Raw genomic sequence first — 22,313 nt, 5'->3', positions numbered from 1 at the left:
CCAATTTTATGAGTTTGCCTAAGTGAAGAAAAGATTGCCCAGGTTCTGCAAGTGGTGTTAATTTCAAAATGCCCAACCATATTGGGGGAGCCAATAGAGTGCCTTCTAAATTTTATTGGACTACAACTCCCATCTTCCCTGACCATTTGCTGTGCTGGCAGAGGCTGGTGAGAGAATTGTGATTCCACAGCATCTTGGCGGCACCAACTTGGCTATCCCTGGGTTAAGGGATACTATTTCGTTTTATTAGCCATTGGTTTTAATTCAATTGTGTATTAGTGAAGCATAATATACATTTCAGTATCGCTGACCTGGGTTGCATAGAACATACCATCTTGGACGACATTTTCCAGTACATTGAACTAGGGTTATTCTCACACTCAGTCCATTCGGGGCAAGATTCGTAGTTGACTCCTATAATAAATACAGTTTGAGCATAAATACAAGACTGATATATTGTGCCCTATGAGAGGGGAGGGAAGAAGAACTAAGTTTTAATGCAATGCCTCTGCTACAAGAGGAAAGTAAGAATTTTAGGGTCTCAAGTAGAAAATAAACATTCATAAATGTACAAGGCAAACACATACTGGTACGTGAGTATATAAACCACGTGTCTGAAATAGTTTTGACTCTCCCAGTTTGACCTCAATATATTTCTCCCCAAGGAGGGAGGAAATGGGGAAAGCCTTCCCTTTGTCTTTTTGCTTACAAACCTTGTCTTAAGGGCGTATTTGTGTATGAATAGGGTGAGCCTGTGACCTGGATTCAGGAACAAAAAGTATTTACCATCACAAAAGAGTGGCCAGGCTGCCCAGGTAAAGCAATCAGTGACCATTAACAGGTATCCTGGCAAACAGGATTTCTGCTGGAGACCACCTCCTGTGAAGCATGTCTGATGTTTTGGGGGTTGGTCTTGGGTGCTGTGGGTTAAACCACAGAGCCTAGGACTTGCCGATCAGAAGGTGGGTGGTTCGAATCCCCATGACAGGGTGAGCTCCCGTTGCTCGGTCCCTGCTCCTGCCAACCTAGCAGTTCGAAAGCACGTCAAAGTGCAAGTAGATAACAAGGTACTGCTCCGGCGGGAAGGTAAACGGCGTTTCTGTGCGCTGCTCTGGTTCGCCAGAAGGGGCTTAGTCATGCTGGCCACATGACCTGGAAGCTGTACGCTGGCTCCCTCGGCCAATAAAGCGAGATGAGCGCCGCAACCCCAGAGTTGGCCACGACTGGACCTAACGGTCAGGGGTCCCTTTACCTTTACCTTGGGCTACAGGGTGGGCAATTTCAAAAGTCTATAGAAGAGTTTGCACACCATTGTTCTGGGTTCCTCCTCCCTCCTGCATGTGGTAGCGAGCACCCTGTTGCAACAGTTTAATAAACAGTTTACTAGCTGCTTTGCTTCTCAATATTCCTTGGTTGACCTCTGCTATTTTCTCCTACCGACAGGAAACCCACTTAAGGACTCTTTACAGGCTCTTGGAGACCCCATAAAGGAAAAGGAACAGGTTTTTCTTATAACATGCCTCTGCTACAACTGGAAAGTAGGGGTGAGGGTGAATTTGATGTCTACACACCATACAGAGCATCTATTGTACATTATTTCCATGGCTTTGATTTCTTTTCTTTTATTCTGAAGTTGCATCTTTCAATCACTGGATAACTGTTAACAATACATTATTATATCCTTTCTACTTCAAACCTTCTTAAAGGATAGAATTCCTACCCTCCCCCATACCAGAAGGGGGGAACCCTAAATCTCTCTCTCTTTTTTTTGGTAGAGAATAGGACACTCTTCTTACCTGGGCTGGAGGGGTCTCCACACCATGAGAGCCCATCTGCCATGTAGCCTAGTAAAGTGTCTTCCAATGTGAGGAAATCACGATTAGTTTTTGTGTAACGGTGTACAAGGTCTTTTGTCTTGCTCCAAAACAGCGACTGTAAGTAAAGTGTCAATATTGAATTCCTAGCTCTGACACATTTCCTGAACTATAACAGTAATATAACCCCTCCTCTTTCCATTTCTCTCCACAGTTTTCAGCTTTGGGCTGAAAGCTTTTGGATGGTTTTTGGGTTTTTTTGTGTCTTACGGGGCAAGAGATCCGGAAGTAGTGGCAGAAAATATTTGGGCATCTGTACAGATAAGAACAAAAGGTCTTGGTAGTAAGAATGGGTAGGTTCTGTTGTTTTGTTTTTGGTGCAATGTTTGCTCCATGAACTCCTGTCACCTCCCCCCCTTATACAGTTATGCTTACATGTAGAGGGGGGTATCTTAATTTCTGCCATTTCCCCCTCCCAGTTTCAGGCCTTCCTGTGCTCTTCTAGATCTAATAAGTGGCTATTCTTTAGTAAAATCCATTCTTTCAACATAAACATAATTGTAAGTCAGGGAGAGGAAAACCGCCTCGCTCTTTGGTATCAATCATAATTTTATGTTTTATCGTGGATTTTCTCCCCTGCCAAATAAACTTAGAAAGCTCTTTCTGTCATTCCTTGAAGTTTCAAATGTCATTAACTATAGGTACTGTCTGGTATAGGATTAGTATTTTGGGACTATGTTCATTTCTATAGCCGAAATTTTGTCCAGCAAAGACAATTGCATTCTACTTCAGATTTTCAGGTCTTTTTTAGTTTCTTTCCAAACCTTTACATAGTTACCATTAAAGATGTTGTGATTATTCGCCATTAATCAAATTCCCAGATATTTCACTTTCTTTTCACTCTTTATATCGCTAGTTCTTTCTAAGTCTTTTGTAAGGGGACAATCCATATTTTTGACTAACATTGCTGTTTTTTGTTTATTCAGTTTAAAGCCTGCTAGATTGCCAAATTCCCTTATATCTTCCAGTGCTGCTGGTACACTTTCTAGTGGGTTTTCTAAGGTCAAATAATATCATCTGCATGTGCTTTTAACTTAGAATTTTGCTGACCCACTCTTATACCTCTTCTTTTGTCATTCATTCTTATCTTTGTGCCAATACTTCTGAAAGCAAAATAAACAATAATGGGGACAATGGGGAGCCTTGTCTAGTTCCTTTCATAACTGTACAGCCATCAGATATAGTTTTATTTACAATAATATTTGCTCGTTGTTCAGTATATATTGCTTCTATAGCCTTTAAAAATATTTTCCCCAAATCCATTTTCTTCAGGACTCTTTTCATAAATATCCAAGACACATTGTCAAATGCCTTCTCTGTGTCCAGAAATATCAATGCTGCCTGTTTTTCGTTATGAACTTCTAGGTATTCTATTATGTTTATAATATTCTTAACATTATCTTTTAATGGTCTGCTGGGGAGAAAGCCTTCTTGGTCCTCACATATTAAGTCACTCATAATTTTTTGAGTCTATTTGCTAATATTGTTGCAGATAACTTACAATTGCAGTTTAATAGCTATATCGGGCAGAGGTTTTTGGGATTTGTCATGTCTTTATCTTGGTTGGGTATCAAAGTGACCAACCAAGCTCTGTGGTTTCTCTCAAAATATTTCCCAATTTACTTCGCTCTATATAATTCTCTATAAGTTTAAAGTCTTCTTTCTCTCTTTTATACACATCTATGTAAAAGGTAAAGGGACCCCTGAACATTAGGTCCAGTCATGGCCGACTCTGGGGTTGCGGCGCTCATCTCGCTTTACTGGCCAAGGGAGCCGGCGTACAACTTCCGGGTCATGTGGCCAGCATGACTAAGCTGCTTCTGGTGAACCAGAGCAGCGCATGGAAACGCTGTTTACCTTCCCACCAAAGCGGTACCTATTTATCTACTTGCACTTTGACATGCTTTCGAACTGCTAGGTTGGCAGGAGCAGGGACCAAGCCACGGGAGCTCACCCTGTCATGGGGATTTGAACCGCCGACCTTCTGATCGGCAAGTCCTAGGCTCTGTGGTTTAACCCACAGCGCCACCCGTGTCCCAACACATCTATGTAAAACCTCACAAATTCTTGTCTGATTTCTTTTGGATTTTGGATTTATGTGTACTCCATCCTTCACCAGCTCATTAATTAATCTTTGTCTACTCCCTTTTTAAAGTTACCATGCCAGTAACTTTCCTGGTTTATTTGCAAATTCAAAATTCCTTTGTTTTACAAACTTAATTTTCCTTTCTATTTATTGGTTTACAAGCACTGAATATTGTATCTGTAATAAATTAATCTCTTGAAGTTTCTCTTTATTTCCTGCATCTGTAACCACTTCTTTCTCTTTCTTTATTCATTTGTCAGATAGTTCCAATTTCTTACATTCCCTTACTTTCCCTTGGTATGCACATTTCTGAATAAAATAACTGCCTTACCCTCATCCCAAACAGTTTTTAAGTCAACATCTTGATTACAATTTAATTCAAAATATTCTTTAATAATTTTCTTGAGAAATTAACAAGCACAAAATAACTACCTTGTTACATGGGATGGATTGTCTGGCCAGGTCCATCAGAGGCTGGAAATCTTCCTCTGTTGCCCTGCATGGATGCTTGTACATAAAGGCATTTTGAAATAGCTCCCAAATTTTGAGGCAGTCTTTGTCTCTGTAGAAGAAACAAACAAACACACACACACAGGGGTCTTTGAGAATGGCTGCTGTTCAGCCTGACACTATTAAATGTGAATTATACAAAATAGTATTTGGATAGTGAGAAAGCACTCCTAATTCCTAAGCATAATGGAAGTCTGACAACCTGCCTTTCCCTCTCCTGAACAGCCCAAGAAATGTACTTCTGATTAAGAGGATTACTTCAACTAAAAGCAGTAGTCGTAGTAAACTATGAGCATAACAGTAGGCTAACCAACATGCTTGAGTCTCATTCTTTTCTCTTTCAACTGTGGAGGTGGAAGTTACATTGAAATTAATGCTGCTTTATCTGGAGGCTGGAGGATGAATGACACTCTATTTAGAGATGAAGAAGTATATAAAAAGGCCCAAAAAACCTTGAGAGACTATTTTGAAATAAATATGACTACTAATGTTGAAAAAAGAGTAGTTTGGGATGCCAGTAAAGCCGTGATGAGAGGGTTCCATGATTCAACAGAATGCAATAAAGAAGAGAAGCCGAAATGAGAAAAAGGATAAAATTCTGGAGAAAATAAAAGGAGAGAAAAAACTGAGAGTAAAGCCAAAGTCACAGGAGATCTTGAAAGAAATAAAGTTACTTCAGGTACAATACATGGAATTGATGAATCAGGAAATAGAATGGAAAATTAAACAAATGAGACAGAAGACATTTGAATCAGCGAACAAATGTGGGAAACTACTAGCTTGGCAACTGAAAAAAAGACAAAAATTAAATACAATTACAAATCTGGAAGTAGAAGGAAAAGATATACATAACCCAATTGAGATTAGAAACTGCTTCCAGAAGTATTTTAAACAATTATATGCACAAGGGCCACAGAACGAAATGGACATAGATCGATTCTTGAAGATAAATGGATTACAAAAAATTTCACAAGAAAGTAAACTTATGTTGAACTGTAAAATATCTGACCAGGAGATAGAAGGTGCCATTCAAAATATGCAAGTAGGCAAGTCTCCAGGACCGGATGGGTTGACTTCCAGCTATTACAGATCTTTGAAAGAGTGGCTATTACAACCATTGAAGGAAGTCTGCAATGAAATCTTGGAGGGGAAAAGGGCACCAGAATCATGGAAAGAGGCCTATATTACACTAATACCAAAAACAGAGACTGAAAAGACTCAACTTAGGAACTACCGTCCCATATCCTTATTAAATGTGGATTACAAAATCTTTGCTGACATTTTGGCTAAGAGATTGAAAAAAGTATTGATTGAGGAGATTCATAGGGACCAAGCGGGCTTTCTTCCGGGTAGACATCTTTCTGATAACCTGAGGAATATAATTGACATTTTGGAAAAGCTAGAAGTGAACATAAACACTAAGGCAGTTTTGATATTTGTGGACGCGGAGAAAGCCTTTGACAATATTTCTTGGAGTTTTATGAAAAAGAACCTGCAGGGTATGGGGGTAGGCCATGGTTTTGAGAATGGTATAGGTGCAATATATTCAGAACAAACGGCCAAATTAATTGTAAATAATGTGGTTACGGAACAATTTAAGATAGAAAAAGGGACACGACAGGGATGCCCAATCTCCCCTCCGCTCTTTATATGGGTCCTGGAGGTTTTGCTGAATATGATTAGAAGGGACCGGATGGTTAAAGGCATACAGGTTGGAGCTAAACAGTTCAAATTGAGAGCATTTGCAGATGATTTAGTTTTGACATTACAGGAGCCAGAATCTAGTACCAAAAGAGTTTTAGAATTAATTCAAGAATTTGGTCAGGTTGCAGGGTTTAAACTGAACAAGTTAAAAACCAAGGTTCTTGAGAAAAACTTAACACCGATTGAAAGAGAGAAGTTTCAGAATGAAACAGGACTGACTGTGGTTAAGAAAGTGAAGAACTTGGGGATTAATATGACAGCTAAAAATGGGAATTTGTTTAAAGATAATTATGAAAAATGCTGGGCTGAAGTGAAAAAAGATTTAGAAATTTGGTCAAATTTGAAGCTTTCCTTGTTGGGTCAAATTGCAGCTATAAAGATGAATGTATTGCCTAGAATGTTGTTTTTGTTTCAAACATTGCAAATTTTGGACAAAATGGACTGTTTCAAGAAGTGGCAGAAAGACATTTCTAAATTTGTCTGGCAGGGCAAGAAGCCTAGAATAAAATTTAAGATACTAACTGATGTAAAGGAAAGGGGTGGATTTGCCCTGCCAGACTTTAAACTTTATTATGAGTCAGCAGCATTCTGCTGGTTGAGAGACTGGCTGCTTCTTGAGAACACAGACATTTTGGATCTTGAAGGTTTTAACAATGTATTTGGGTGGCATGCATATTTGTGGTACGACAAGGTTAAAGCACATAAAGCTTTCAAAAACCATATTGTCAGGAGAGCATTGTTTAATGTTTGGATGAGATATAAGGATCTATTGGAAAATAAAACTCCAAGGTGGTTGTCACCAATGGAGGCTAAGGCTCAGAAAAAACTTAACTTGGAGGCCAAATGGCCAAAATACTGGGAAATTTTGGAACAAGAAGGGAACAGACTGAAATTGCAGAATTTTGAGAAATTGAAAGATAAAGTGCGAGATTGGCTTCATTATTACCAGATAATGGAGGTTTACAATTTGGACAAGAAAGTTGGTTTCCAGGTGGAAAAATCTAAATTGGAAACAGAATTGTTAGAATCCAAAACTAAGACTTTGTCAAAAATGTATAACTTGCTGCTGAAATGGAATACCCAGGATGAGACGGTTAAATCTGTAATGATTAAATGGGCACAAGACGTTGGACATAATATTATGTTTGCTGACTGGGAACAGTTGTGGACCACCGGGATTAAATTTACGGCATGTAATGCCTTAAGAGAGAATATTATGAAAATGATATACAGGTGGTACATGACCCCAGTCAAGCTTGCAAAAATCTATCATTTGCCCGATAATAAATGTTGGAAATGTAAGGAAAATGAAGGTACATTCTTTCACCTTTGGTGGATGTGCCCCAGGATTAAGGCTTTCTGGGAAATGATATATAATGAAATGAAAAAGGTATTTAAATATACCTTCCTGAAGAAACCAGAGGCCTTTCTCTTGGGCATGGCCGGCCAAGTGGTGCCAAAGAAGGACAGAACTTTTTTCATGTATGCTACAACAGCAGCAAGAATACTCATCGCAAAGTATTGGAAGACGCAAGATCTACCCACTCTGGAAGAATGGCAGATGAAACTGATTGACTGTATGGGATTGGCAGAAATGACAAGCAGAATCCGTGACCAGGGAGAAGAGTCAGCAGAAGAAGACTGGAAAAAATTTAAGGACTATTTACAGAAATATTGTAAAATTAAGGAATGCTGAATGATGTTGGGTTGAAATTGAGTGGTTTCTAGCTGTAATGATATAAAGGAATATGGATGAAAAAAAGGGTTTGGATAGAAAATAAGGTGATATTATAAGCTGTAATGCTTTAAGGTAAGGATTTGCTGAACAAAGAATTTAAAAGGGAATACAAGAAGGGGGGGTATGAGGAGGTCAGAGAAATATGTTATTGAAAAGATTGTATTTTGAACTATATGTCTTTTTTATTTTTATTTTTTGTTTTTTGTTTGTATAAAAAAATTGAAAATCTTAATAAATATTCTTTAAAAAAAGTAGGCTTATTGCTTGTTCAGGCTTGAATTTATAGGTCAGGATCCTCTTCGTATTATTTTATCCACTGTCCCTACTTTGCATTTTATGTAGCCAGTGGTCAAAGTGTCGAACTCGGTTCAAATTTCAACTCAGCCAGGAAGTTAACTGGATGACTTTTCTCCAGTCACGATGGCTGTGTACACATTCCCATTTACTCTGCATCCAGCACACTCCCAAGCTATGTACACATGATGCTAGCCACAACCCCCCTCTGTCCTGTAGCTTCTTGAGAAATGCTGAGTTTGGATGCATTCCCCCACAAACCAGTCTTGATTCCATTTGAAAAGGTAGACTGTATGAAGACGCCCATGTCCGCTGTCTGACCTCTGGTGTGGGCAGACAGTAGGCAACTTGGAAACAAATCGTACCACACCAATGTGCATGACGACAGGCAAATACGACATGAAGTGTAGTGGAGGGCAGTGGGACAACCTCTCTGCATTTTAAACCCGTATTGTGTATACAGCCTCTCTGTCTAGCCTAACGCAGGATTAACTGGGAGAGGAGCATGTAGGAAAGCAGGTAGAAAAAGGTTTTGTTTAAAATTTGTTCGGTTTAAAATTGTGGGTCTGTTTCCTTTCATATGGAAAGATGGATACAACAATAAGCTGGGCTCTTACTAAAGTGCCTGTGGCAATATGTTTTTCACATCACAGATGTTTGAGGGAAAGGTCCTTATACTGTAGTTTTTTGTAATGTTTCTCTTTGTTTTCCATGTTTGCACAAAATTACTGTAATTTCAAATGAGCTGTCTTCAGCCAGAAAGAGAAAAGGGAAGATCTAGTTGTTACCAGCAGGAGTCTTGGCTTCTGGGCACTTGAGGGCTAACCTAATTTGGGCTGGGGGCTGCATCGACCCATAGTGCACCCTCTGGAGACTAAAGTGCAACAGTGGGGGTGGTCAAAATGCAGTTCTCAAGTGTGCCTTCCCAAAGACTTTCCCATCAGCTATTCTGTGCCATTTTTCATCATCTTAATTCATGATTAAATTCAGTAAAAATAAAATTAACAAATGATTTTTGCAGGGTCTGGGCCAGGGAAGGGAGGTCCTTGAGGTATTGTGGTCCTGAGCCATTTAAGGCTTTATAGGGCAAACCCCAGCACTTTGAACTGGGCCCAGAAACCAACTGGCAGCCAATGCAGTCTGATCAGGATTGATGTTATATGCTCAAACTGTCTTGCTCTGGCTACTGAATTCTACACCAGCTGAAATTTCCAAACCGTCTTCAGAAGCAGCCCTGTGTATACTGCGTCACAGTAATCTAACCTAGAGGTTACCAGAGCATAGGCAACAAAAGTTAGGTTATCTCTGTCCAGCTGGGGCACAGCTGGGCCGCCAGCCGCAGCTGATGGATAGCACCCCACACCACCAAGGCCAGGATCCAGGAGCACCCCCAAGCTACATACCTGCTCCTTCAGAGGAAGTGTAACCCCATCAAGAGCAGGCCACCTCCCAGCCATCTGGTCTAAGGAACCACCCATGAACAGTGCCTCTTATCGGGATTGAGCTTCAGTTTGTTGGCTCTCATCCAGTCCATTACCAAGGCAAGGCAATGCTCAGAAGTAAGTCCCACTGTGTTAAGTGCAAGTAAGACTGTAGCCCAAGTTAGCTACCGATAAAAGGAAATCTGTCTTTTTAATAAGAAGGCAAAAAATCAAATAGTTCTGAAGATAAATATTAGGATTCCCAGGGTGTGTGTACTGTATAGCTACTGTTTCCACAGGTACTTCCCCAAACTGCTTTCTTCCATGTTCACAGGACATTTGTTTCAACTGTAAGTAAGCTAAACAAGGGGGCAACAAGACAAACCTAGGATGGTGTCCAACATTAGTCATTATTTAAAACTGAAGTCAATGGACTCAAATAAGTTCATTGATTTCAATGGGTCTACTCTGCATAGGACTCAGAAGGGTACCATCCCATCAATACAACTCTAAACTGGTGGTAGAAGAGAGGGGAGACTTCTACCCTTTTCAAGCCATATTTTCTCAGTCTCAGAGAAGTGGAAAGACTTCCTAGCAAAGACAACCTGTAATACACATTTTTGCTGGAGAAAGAAAATAAATGGTTGTTATGGACATCATTTCCAAGCTTTGGGGAAAAGTAGTCATCCCCCGCTTTCTCCCTTTAAATGTCGTAGAAGTCTGAATGCTTGCTGAATTCAGAAAAAGAGAGCTCTTTCAGGTTTTCTTGCATGCCTCTGAAAGTTCTTGCCAATTTCAGAGGTTCTGAAAAAAATGGCTTTTCAAAGCCTCTTTGTAAGCTTTGTTTTCCTTTGGTTTATTACTGCATACAAAGTCCATGACATAAATAAAGCAGAACTGGTCACCAACTCACACCCAGGCAATATCACACTCTGATAAAGAGCTAGCAAATTCACATTATTTTTTTTACATGTGCTTCAGTCACAATATAAATGCATATCGGTAAGGGGTCATCCCAGGCTGTAAAGATTTGTTTTAAAATGCTGACATTTGAAGCAGTGATCCCGATTAGTACAGTGTGCACGTGACTGAAGCCTGAAGACTTACGGGCAGACTCCATGCTACACAAACACCTGGAACAATTGCTCAATAAAATTGAACCCTGAACCCTGCTGACTATTTCAAGGGGTCTGAATTTTGAGAGCTTTTGGTTCAAGTTTTAACCTTTAAACTAAGAGGGAAATTGACTCTAGTTAAGGATACTCTTGGCCTACTCGAGCATTGCTCCATGATGTTATTGTTGTGAATTAGGGGAGGACATGTCCTACTGTGATCACAAGTAGGTAAAGGGACCCCTGACCGTTAGGTCCAGCTGACTCTGGGGTTGCGGAGCTCATCTTGCTTTACTGGCCAAGGGAGCCTGCGTACAGCCAGCATGACTAAGCCGCTTCTGGCGAACCAGACCAGCACACGGAAACGACGTTTCCCTTCCCGCTGGAGCGGTACCTATTTACCTAATTGCACTTTGTGTTTTCAAACTGCTAGGTTGGCAGGAGCAGAGACCAAGCAACGGGAGCTCACTCCGTCACGGGGATTCGAACCGCCAGCCTTCTGATCGGCAAGTCCTAGGCTCTGTGGTTTAACCCACAGCGCCACCTGCGTCCCTGTGATCACAAGTACTTGAAATTATATCCAGCTATCCTCTGAATGGATAGGCCAACAACTGGACCTAATGGTCAGGGGTCCCTTTACCTTTATCCTCTGAATGACCCGCCATCTCTGCGCAAGCAAGAGGAACTCAGCAAGGCAACTAGGAAAGATGACAAAGGGAACTCTCCACAGCTAAACCTCACTCTTACCAGAGATAAAGTGGGTACTTTGAACGCATTGTTTTTGGTACACTGTACATTCACAAACCCCATACTCACATGTTTGGTATGTACAGTCGTACCTTGGAAGTTGAATGGAATCCGTTCCGGAAGTCCATTTGACTTCCAAAACATTTGGAAACCAAAGCGCAACTTCTGATTGGCTGCAGGAAGCTCCTGCAGTCAATCAGAAGCTGCAGAAGCCCCATCGGACGTTCAGCTTCCAAAAATAGTTTGCAAACTGGAAAAGTCACTTCTGGGTTTGCAGCGTTTGGGAGCCAAAACATTCGAGAACTAAGCTTTTTCAAAAACCAAGGTACGACTGTATACAATTAGATGGTTGTAGGAAAGATGGAATCAACTTAAGCAACCAAGAAGTTGTAATTAGGGGAAGTTACTTTTCACATTTTGTCTTTATTTCAGTTTGATCCACCTTTGGGTATCCAAGTATTCCTGGAGGTATCTATCATCTAAAAATGGGAATATTCACTTTGGCATTTTTGTTAAATAGCACTTTCTGAAATCCAAGGTTGAGGATTTTACCTCTGTACAGTTTGCCAAGTGCAAAAGAACCGTCAATGGGCACTGACTTCCAGACATTTCTAAAAACCACATTCTGAATGAGATGGCAACTTACAGGCAAATGACCAAGCGGTTGTTCTTGGTCCAGAGCAGAGATGCTGCGTTTCCTGGGTTACCAAGAAGAAAACTGGGACATATGAGCCATCAATCCTGAGTAGACTCTCGAGTTTTTGCTTTAAGTGTGGAATTTTAATGAGACATATCTGCCCTTTTGTCCTATCATCATATTTCTCTTAAATTTAAAAATGCATGTATGAGTTGAATGGAACTTAGGTTAAATGTTCTAGTTGAGGACTTTGATGACCCCACAGTGCATTCTAACTACTCATGATTTATTATACAGTGGTACCTCAGGTTACATACGCTTCAGGTTACATACGCTTCAAGTGACAGTCTCTGCTAACCCAGAAATATTACCTCAGGTTAAGAACTTTGCTTCAGGATGAGAACAGAAATTGTGCTCTGGTAGCGTGGCGGCAGCAGCAGGAGGCCCCATTAGCTAAAGTGGTGCTTCAGGTTAAGAACAGTTTCAGGTTAAGTATGGACCTCCGGAACGAATTAAGTACTTAACCTGAGGTACCTCTGTATTTTTAATGGCTATATGAATGTGTGTAAATAAGGAAGTAGGGGGGAAAGGGACGACCCAAATGCTATTTAGCTCACTCTTTTGTGAGGGATGTTTATTCAAAGAATGTCAAATCTGTGTCCAAATAGTTCTCCCTGCAAACATTACCTAAAACTTTGATTCTTTCATGCCAAACTCAGTGGCTTTCAGAAGTAATAAAAACACTGCAGTTAAGTTTGCAAGTTTTCAGGCCCGTAGTGTTGGTGCAATACAGAGAACGAGCAAGAAAGGAGAATTCCTGAATGAAAGTGCTCTTTAATAATAATAATAATAATAATAATAATAATAATAATAATAATAATTTATTATTTGTACCCCGCCCATCTGGCTGGGTTTCCCCAGCCACTCTGGGCGGCTTCCAACAAAGATGAAAGATACACTAAAATGTCACATATTAAAAACTTCCCTGAACAGGGCTGCCTTAAGATGTCTTCTGAATGTCAGGTAGTTGTTTATCGCTTTGACATCTGATGGGAGGGCGTTCCACAGGGCGGGCGCCACTACCGAGAAGGCCCTCTGTCTGGTTCCCTGTAACTTGGCCTCTCGCAGGGAGGGAACCGCCAGAAGGCCCTTGGAGCTGGACCTCAGTGTCCGGGCAGAACGATGGGGGAGGAGACGCTCCTTCAGATATACTGGACCAAGGCCGTTTAGGGCTTTCAAGGTCAGCACCAACACTTTGAATTGTGCTCGGAAACGTTCTCTTTGATGAGAGAACCCCAGGAGAGATTTAAAATCACAAAATCTGCAGCAAAGTAAAAGGTGGAAATATAGGTTAAATTGTTAGATTTTTAAAATATGTGTCCTTCCAAGTGAGTTCCAGAATGTCTGCTTGTTTCTTTCCAAAGTTTTCCTCTTCCCCCAGCTGAGGAAAAGATCACACCTGGACAAGTTTTAAAAATTCATGTCCTTACAAAATTCATGTCCTTCAGAAAAGTTGCATGGGCAGTAATATTTAGCTTAGTTACAAAGTGGTGATCGTTCCTAAATTATTGGTATCGGAACTCAGGTGGCTTATGAGAGCCATATGGTTTAGCTGGAGGAAGCAGCTCCAACCTCTTCACACACTGAGCTTCTCAGGTAGACTGGAGGAGAACAAAGGCTTGATTACCTACTTCCTCCCAATCTGAGGGGAAGTGGACATAGTAACCTAGCAGGACAGCTTACTCTATGGTATTAACCCCTTCATGCATTGATTAAACTTAAGCATTTTGTTTTTTTGAGGTTGGTTATTCCCCACATAGAACCTATGACAGAATTTGAAACTGGAAATAAAAATACATAGTAAACAAGAAATTAATGTCTATTAAAAAGGGTGTACTGTGCCTAGAGCTCACAAACTGCTTGCAATAATGAAACTCCCTGTCGCAAAATGTGCCTGGAACGATGGGAGTTTCTAACACTGGTCCTTGCACTCAGACACTTCACTGTAACTCTCCATTTTCCCTTTCCTTTATTTTAAAATGGGAAAGTAAATGATATTTCAAATCTAGGACTAGGTTGTTGTTGTTGGTGACACACATTAAAAACAGAAGCAGGCATGGGTGCTTCCACCCTCTATCAGCAACTGAAATTATATATAGATTTTTTCATGCATAGGCACCAGCAGGGTACATGTGATACTCCTAGAGATTGAAGCAGAGGGGGAGAGATTTAACTCTTACCCTCCCTAGGAACATCCTATGCACACAAAACAACTATGGGTGGGGGGACCTCTTTCGTGCCTATGTGCTGCATGCTGGGGTGTTTGAAGTGGGGATGGTCATAGCTGGAGAGGAGATAGAGAAAAGTGCCTCCCCACCCCCAGACAACAGCCTCTTGTGCCACAATTTAGCTTGAAGGAAAGCTAGTGACCACTATTTATCCAAATGAACATGAGCCATCAAGTCCCTCTGCTAAATTGCAGCCTGAAATGGTATTGTGCGGAAATGTTTTATGAACTGATTCTGTATGAACTGGCTCTTACTTGAAACGCCCTAAGTGATTCACATGGTTCTAGCAGGAACCATGCATTTTTCAAGTGCACTTACACTTCCTTAAGCTGAATTTAGCAATAATTAATTATAAGTAGAATGACAAACATATAAATTTAGCTCTGGAGATGAGCACCTCCCAGAGGATTTTTCAGCACAACTGGGTCAGTTGCAGTGCCCAGAAAGGTTTTTAATTAAACGGTGATGCAGACATGATGGAGGACTAAAGGAAGTCTGGGCAAGAATTTGTGGCACTAAAATGTTTAGTCGTTGAAGCAAAGCCAGAAACTTGGAACAAAGAAGTCTTTTTCCCCCTTCACAAGCACAGGCTTTGAATCACTGAAGGGGTAGGAGGTATTGCCCTTCTCAGGAACTTATCAAGCAAACGAAAGAAAGACCAAGACAGATGCCACAGGCTCTGTGACATTCCTTCTGAAATAATGTTGGTGACTAGAATAGGCCTAAAATGAGAAATGAAGGCCATGGATTGGGGGATGAGGAAGATAAGCGAACTAATGTCAGTGTACTGGAAGAAGCAAAAATCACCAGTGTGGAAGCAATGATTCTTCAACATCAACTTCGTTGGACTGGTCATATTGTTCGGATCCTTGATTATCATCTTCCAAAGCAACTACTCTATTCTGAACTTAAAAATGGAAAGTGAAATACCAATGGACAACAAAAGGGGTTTAAAGACACTCTCAAGAAAAGAAAAAAGATACTCTCAAGGCAAATCTTTAGAAATGTAGTATAAGCACCGATAACTGGGAAACACTGGCCTGCGAGTGCTCCAATTGGAGAACAGCCATTACCAAAGGTGTCAGGGACGCACAAACTCTGGTCGAAAAGGAGAAAGGAGCTAAGAGGAAGGCACATTTGGCAAAACCTCACCGTGATCAACTCCCGCCCACAAATCTGTCCCCACTGTGGAAGGACTTGTGGATCCAGAATTGGCCTCCACCGTGACTTACGGACTCACTGTTAAGACCGTGTTCATAGAAGACAATCTTACTTGGCTATGAGTGATTACCAAAGAAGAAGACTGCACTAGATGAAACATTAAAAATAGAACAAAATCATGATACTGATGTTCAGAAGCACCTACTTTGTGATCAGAGCTCTTTAGAGAAAACCATTTCCTGCCAACATGAATAAGTTGGACTGTTTTTAGGAGTTATCATGCTGGATTGAAGAAATTTCCAAAAATAGTCATCTTGTTAGTGTGTAGAATTTAGCATTTATTTTCAAATTTTCAAAGCAATTCACATGCATTCCCCCCTTCTTTAAATCCTTGAAAACAATCCTGTGAAATAAGTCAGCATTGCCATCATCTCCATATGAAAAGGCTGAGGCAGTGTTGGGTGGCGAGCTTAAGAATTCATCTACTGAATTCAAAGCAGAGGCAAGAGTCCTAGTTCTTGATTCTGATGTAAAACACTCAGAATTTGGGTTCGGGGTCCCAAAGGGGTCCGCTACGGTTGGAGGAGAAGACGGGTGATGTCCAACCACGGAGAGAAAGAATCATGTGGCTTTTTAAAAGCACAAATCCTTTATTCCGTTGCAACCGGGTTCCCTACACAAAGGTGACAAAAGGTATGAGGAACCCCGCCCAAAGGTAAGTTCAGAATTTTATAGAGTCGCAGTTGTGGGGGGTCTTATTTGTCACAGGTTCGTCAATTTACAAGGTAAGGGGGAGGAACATAGTGCAAAAGGGAGGTTCGGGTGCAAGATACAAGATAGGGTGCAAATCCTATCTATATGAATAAGGTAATACCTGGAAGACGCGGGTGGCGCTGTGGAAGCTTATCAGGTTCCTTGATGAGAAGAGAAGCAGTAGATGGCAAACTATCTTTTCTGGCAGACAGCTTTTCATCATTATCTTCCTTCAGAAAAAGATGATAGAGCTTTAGCCCTTTCAATGTTGTTGTCCCAGACAGCCTAATCAGTAATGATGGATGAGGGGAGCTGCTGGAGTTGGAATCTAACAACATCTGGAGGGCTCTACAATAGGGAGACTTCTTTCCTAGAACCATATTGTCGAGTAAGAAGGGATCCCAAGGGTCATCTAGTCCAACCCCTACAATGCAGAATCTCAGCTAAGGAATCCGTGACAGGGGCACCCAATCTCTGCTTAAAAACCTCCAGCAAAGGAGAGTCCACAACCTCCTGAGACTGTTCCACTGTCAAACAGCTCTTACTGTCAGAAAGTTTCCCCCAATGCTTAGTCGGAATCCCCTGTCTTGTGACTTTAATCCACTGGTTCGGGTCCTAGTCTGCAGAGCAGGAAAAAACAACCTTGCTCCATCTTCCATGTGATAGCTCTCGAGATAAGGTAAGCTTGCTTGACCTTAGTACAGTTGGATGTTTGAAATGCACAATATACTATAGAGGTCTCTCTACATCACAAAAGGTTCAGTTGACAAGAAGGAAGAAAAAAGGAAGGAAGTGATGAAGACATAGAATTCTTCTCTGTGCACCAGAGAGACAACTTCAGGTGGAGCTAGAGGGGTTGAAGGACTACAGTGCCCAGGAAGTCACAGACGAACTTCCTCCCTGCCAGAAAGCAGAACGAACATGGAACTATTTTTCTTTTTACATTTTTCTCCCTCCTGGTTAGAAAGCAGAATAATAGGTTGCATTTTCTTTCTTTCTTTTCATTATCTTTCGCTTTAACTGCCTGCAAACTCCAATTTCCTTAAATACATTTGATTTCACTTTTCAGTCCTACAGGATAAATTCCTCAGCCCTTCTCACACTTCAGTGGAGTTCATGCTCCTAAGGAAGATAAAAGGGAGTCATTTTGTAAGATGTTTTAGACCCATTCTCCCCACCACTCAAAAAATAGGGATTAGAGGTTTTGTGGCAGCCTAAAATCAGGCAACTAAAGATTTGTGTCTTTAAGATAGTGACATGGGGATTGTGTGTGACCCTCACACATAATCTCTACAGAGACTAGATTAACTGTATTAAAATAATCTGACCCACTTCCTGTGGTAAAAGAAGAGAGGGGAGTTTACGGGATCAGAGGAAATGCTTTGAGGTATCACAGTGCTCTTCTGAGAAATGACTACCCACTCAAAGAGCAGACGGACACGTCTTCTGTAACGCTCTACTCAAAGCTTACAGAGCTCCACAGAGAACCTGTTCAAGGACCAGTTCAGATCAGATCACAACATATCAGAAGCAGAGAGTAGGTACATAACCCAGACAGCTATCAGCTAAAGAGGTCCAAGAAGTCAAAATACCACAGAAGCCAATTACCGCTAAAGCCAAAATACCACAGGAGACGGCAGCTTGCCAACCTACTCAACTCCAAAGTATGATGACTAGGCAGTTTTGGTTTCTGAGCAAATAAAAGCTAATCACAGGTTTTTTCAAAATTGGGGAGAAGGGTGCTCGCTTTGGCAGCACATATATTAAAATTGGGGAGAAGGAGGTCTACATGATGCCACACAGGAAAGGAGGAGGGGAGACACATTTTGCAAACCATTTCCATGTAGAAAGAGTGTGCATCCTATATGTGGATGATCATGGGCTGAATGCGCATGCATGCAACTTGAACATGGATTGCTTCAAACAACAACAATATACAAGTCTACTTTGCATATGGTCTTGGGCAATTTTCTGATGTATAGAGGTATATGTGTAAATGTAATCCATAATTTACACAGAGCAACCATTATATTTTATGTACAAATGTAAGTGCACTGCACATATTATATGTAGGAATTTTATCAAATTTGAAGCCGCTACAACAACAACAACAACAATTTATTGTTTTTACCCTGCCCATCTGGCTGGGTTTCCCCAGCTACTATGGGGAGCTCCCAACAGAATATTAAAAACACGATAAAAGATCAAACATTAAAAACTTCCCTAAACAGGACTGCTTTCAGATGTATTCTAAAAGTCAGGTAGTTGTTTATTTTCTTGACATCTGATGGGAGAGCATTCCACAAGGTGGGCGCCACTACCAAGAAGGCCCTCTGCCTGGCTCCCAACATTTACCCAGATAAAGGCTGAGCAGATGAAAAGTGAGCCTTCTGGTGAATATCTCAACAGGTCTTTTGGTAGCAGATGCCAAACATTCCTCTTATGGCCAAAGTCTGCTTCGCACCAACCTCTCCCTCTAGTCAGAGACAGTATTATTTCCTCATTGCAACATTGTGATAAGGTTCAACAAATGCTATTACAAGATACTGTACTGATAAGGTTCAATAAGTTCTTCTGTTGACAAGTTTTTACAACATGCCTCTGAGCACCAAAACTAGTAAGATAATGAAAATATTGTGATTTAATCCCAATCAACCACATCTTTTCTCATGTATTTGGTGATTTCAACACTTTCCCCCGGCTCTTATTTGAAAGTCAAAGACTGCAGCCCTAAACCCAATGTACTGATTTCATTGAATTTAGTAGCCCTTGTTTCTGAGTAAACCACACATAGAACTGTACTACCAGGCCGTAATTCGGTTCATACTTACCTGGCAGCTATTTCAACTAAATGGAGTTGGATTAAGTTCTGGAGAAATATGGGCAGAACTGTACTGGGGGCCTCGAACCAGGAACAAGAAGCCCCCAAGTTAAAATGTCACTTCTGTCGTAACATCACTAAATGGCTTTGATCAAGTCAGTATTCTTTAGACACGCCATCTCCAATAACATTAACCTACCTCACAATGCCATTGTATGGATTTCTGAGCTGATGTACATTAAGCACTTCAAAAACTGTGAACACTGTAAGTATTGATAAAAAAAAATACATTTCTGACCCGTCCAATCTGCTTACTTATACATATAGGAAACCCTCCCCTGCTTTCATTTAAAATACCCACTTCTAAAAACCATCTTTGCTTGTGCAATTCTTACACTTTTAGCAGCTGTTTAACAGGCCAGAATTCAAAAGGTGGAACTTTCCCAAATCACTGCATGCTGGAGAAAGCCAAGCTCCTTATTATCATGCATATAAGAGAGATATAAAAGCCCTGAACAATTCCAATGCAGGAACTGTTCAGCTAGTTTTCAATCCAGCTTTTTAGCACTTTGGGGGGGGAAAAGGAGAGTAAGAACAGCTTCAAATCTCAGCCTATACATTTTTCTCTAGAATAGCTGTGGTCCAGTTTACCTGCTGCTCCTTCATTGTCTACACTGTGCACTGCTGCTTTTATTCTTCAAAAGTGTATTCTTAGCACTCACCTGAGCTCAGGATTCACTATGGCAATGTAGTTGTGACATCTCCCCAAGACGATTTCCTTCAGCTGTTTAGTGGTCCCTTGGCCTTCCCACTGCAATACTTCTGAGCCAGGGCTTCCTTTCCTTCCAGGTATGAACACAGCAAGCAACACAGCGCTCACTAAGGCAACTAAAACAACCATGGTCCCTGCCAATATCAGTTTGTGCCGCTGGGTCCTGGAAGAGCTGCTTGGAAAGGGCATCTCGCTGGAAGTTTCTGAAAAGCAGCAACAGCTGCTGCTTCTGTTTAGTTCATCCTTGGCAGAAAAGTCACTTTCTTATATCTCCTCCTCCTCCTTTCTCCCTTTCTGTTTCTCTCTCCCCCCCTCATGTAAAGACCAATGAGCAGAGGAGCCTGAGTTGCATTTCTATTGGTTTAGATAAAAAGGCTGCACCCAAAGCAGGGCAGATCTCTGTAGCAAATTAGATATAGTGACCAGACATTCCTGTTCTTAAATACATTGTCTGTATTTAGGTCTGCTACGCAGTCTTTGTAATCTCCTTCTCACAAGGAGGGCACTCATGTCCCACCCTTGTCAAAAACTGCAGAGGGAACATTTTGCAAAGTAAATTAAGGGCTATCTGAAACAGAGAGAAAGGAATCCCTTCCAGCCAGTGTTTTCTTTTCTTTTCTAAAATAAAATACAGTGGTACCTCGGGTTAAGAACTTAATTCGTTCTGGAGGTCCGTTCTTAACCTGACACTGTTCTTAACCTGAGGCACCACTTTAGCTAATGGGGCCTCCCGCTGCCGCTGCACTATTTCCGTTCTCATCCTGAAGCAAAGTTCTTAAACCGAGGTACTATTTCTGGGTTAGCAGAGTCGGTAACCTCAAGTGTCTGTAACCCGAGGTATCACTGTAACCCAAGGTACCTGGAAGTAGTTGCTCCGGGTTGCGAACTTTGTCCCAGGATGAAAACAGAAATCGTGCGGTGGTGGCATGGTGGCAGCGGGAGGCCGCATTAGCAAAAGTGCACCTCAGGTTAAGAACAGTTTCAGGCTAAGAATGGACCTCCAGAACAAATTAAGTTCATAATCCGGGGTACCACTGTAATGTTTAGGGGTACTCTCATTTTGACTCAAGAAAATCACCATTTTATAGTTCAAGTCAGGAAAAACAAATAGAGTAAATGGACAAAAGTGCAATGATTCACAAACTGTTTAGGAGTATGCACAGGGCCGGATATAGGTTTGATGAGGTCCTAAGCTACTGAAGGTAATGGGGCCCTTTATATGTCCAGCTGTCCTTTGTCAACAACAAATTGCTGCTGGTTCATGTGTTGAATATATGCCATATGGTAATTTATGGACCTAATAGGTATCTAAAGCCATTTGCACATAAAAATAGGAGCCTACACAACACAAAACACTGTTGCTGTATGTAGGTTTTATTTTATTTGTTTTTTAACTTATATTTTGGAAATGTACATCCAGTTTCCCCCCCTTTAATTCCCCCCCCCAAGAGAGTGGGGTCCTAAGCTATAGCTTGCTTAGCTTATATGTAAATCCGGCAGTGGGGTATGCGTACCCCCTGCATCCCCCCAGAAAAAAGCACTGCTTCCAGCTATTAAACAGTTGTTATTCTTCTCTTCCTAATTCTCATCTTTTTGCAAGACGGTCTGCCAATATGTTTAAACTGAATGCAAACCTTCGTTACAAAGTATGTTGATATAAATAAACTGGGCGGAACCATAGTTTTGGAATTCTCCTTAAAAAGAAAAAGACATTCTCAACAAGCCAAATAACAAGGTAGTTTGTGACAACTTTCAGAGCGGTAGCGTGTTAGTATTTTGCAGCAAAAATTACTTTCCCTGTGGCACATTAAATGCTAAGGATAAATTTATTATCAAAAAGCAAAATCAACAAGAAAATTTCCAAAATCCACATTAGAGCAAGCAAGGCCTTTATTTGCCCAACCAAAATGTCACAAAATTGTAAGCAAGCTTTCGAATTCTTTACCTTTTATAAGATAAAGCCCTTGTTGTTTCGATAAGAAATGCAGCTGGAGATGCTTTAGCCCAAGTAAGAGGTTTTCTACATATTCCTCTAGTGAAAGCTTAACTGATTGGTCAGTTCAGGTGGAGGCTGGACTTGGTGCCTTCCGGCTCAGCTGGCCGCTTCATGCCGCGGTGGCCACGGCAGATGGAGGCTCTGGGCGCGACGCTGCTTCAGCGCGGCATGGCGGAGGCGGCCGAGGGCGGTGAGCTGATGCTGGGAGGCACCGCGTCCAGCCTCCGCCTCTTCCCTGGCGCCCTCCAAAACTTGGCGCCCCGCGCCACTAGCCTCTATGGGTAAGACGCCCCTAAGGAGCTCCCAGGTAACCTCAGCTTCCTCCATATAACGAAACCTCAACAATGCATAATAACAATCATTGCAGAGTTCTCCTAGTGGTGCAGCAGTAAAACTGTG

At 41.3% G+C, this 22,313-nt stretch overlaps 1 protein-coding gene across 1 annotated transcript in view; it reads right to left on the bottom strand.

Annotated features, from left to right (window-relative positions):
- Positions 1 to 20,192, bottom strand: part of LOC128420836 (ADP-ribosyl cyclase/cyclic ADP-ribose hydrolase 1-like) — a 28,413-nt gene extending 8,221 nt beyond the window's left edge. The window contains exons 1-4 of the mRNA XM_053402824.1: positions 19,869 to 20,192; positions 4,393 to 4,522; positions 1,797 to 1,932; positions 332 to 414 (exon numbers count right to left, since the gene is read on the bottom strand). Of these exons, the coding sequence (XP_053258799.1) occupies positions 332 to 414; positions 1,797 to 1,932; positions 4,393 to 4,522; positions 19,869 to 20,107 (588 nt within the window). The 5' untranslated portion in view covers positions 20,108 to 20,192. The remainder of the gene's footprint in view (positions 1 to 331; positions 415 to 1,796; positions 1,933 to 4,392; positions 4,523 to 19,868) is intronic.
- Positions 20,193 to 22,313: the final 2,121 nt, after the last annotated feature.

Source organism: Podarcis raffonei, chromosome 9 (assembly GCF_027172205.1).
Source record: "Podarcis raffonei isolate rPodRaf1 chromosome 9, rPodRaf1.pri, whole genome shotgun sequence".
In the NCBI taxonomy this organism is placed as follows: domain Eukaryota; kingdom Metazoa; phylum Chordata; class Lepidosauria; order Squamata; family Lacertidae; genus Podarcis; species Podarcis raffonei.
The sequence above is the reverse complement of the archived record's forward strand: the minus strand, read 5'-3'. Positions and strand labels throughout refer to the sequence as shown.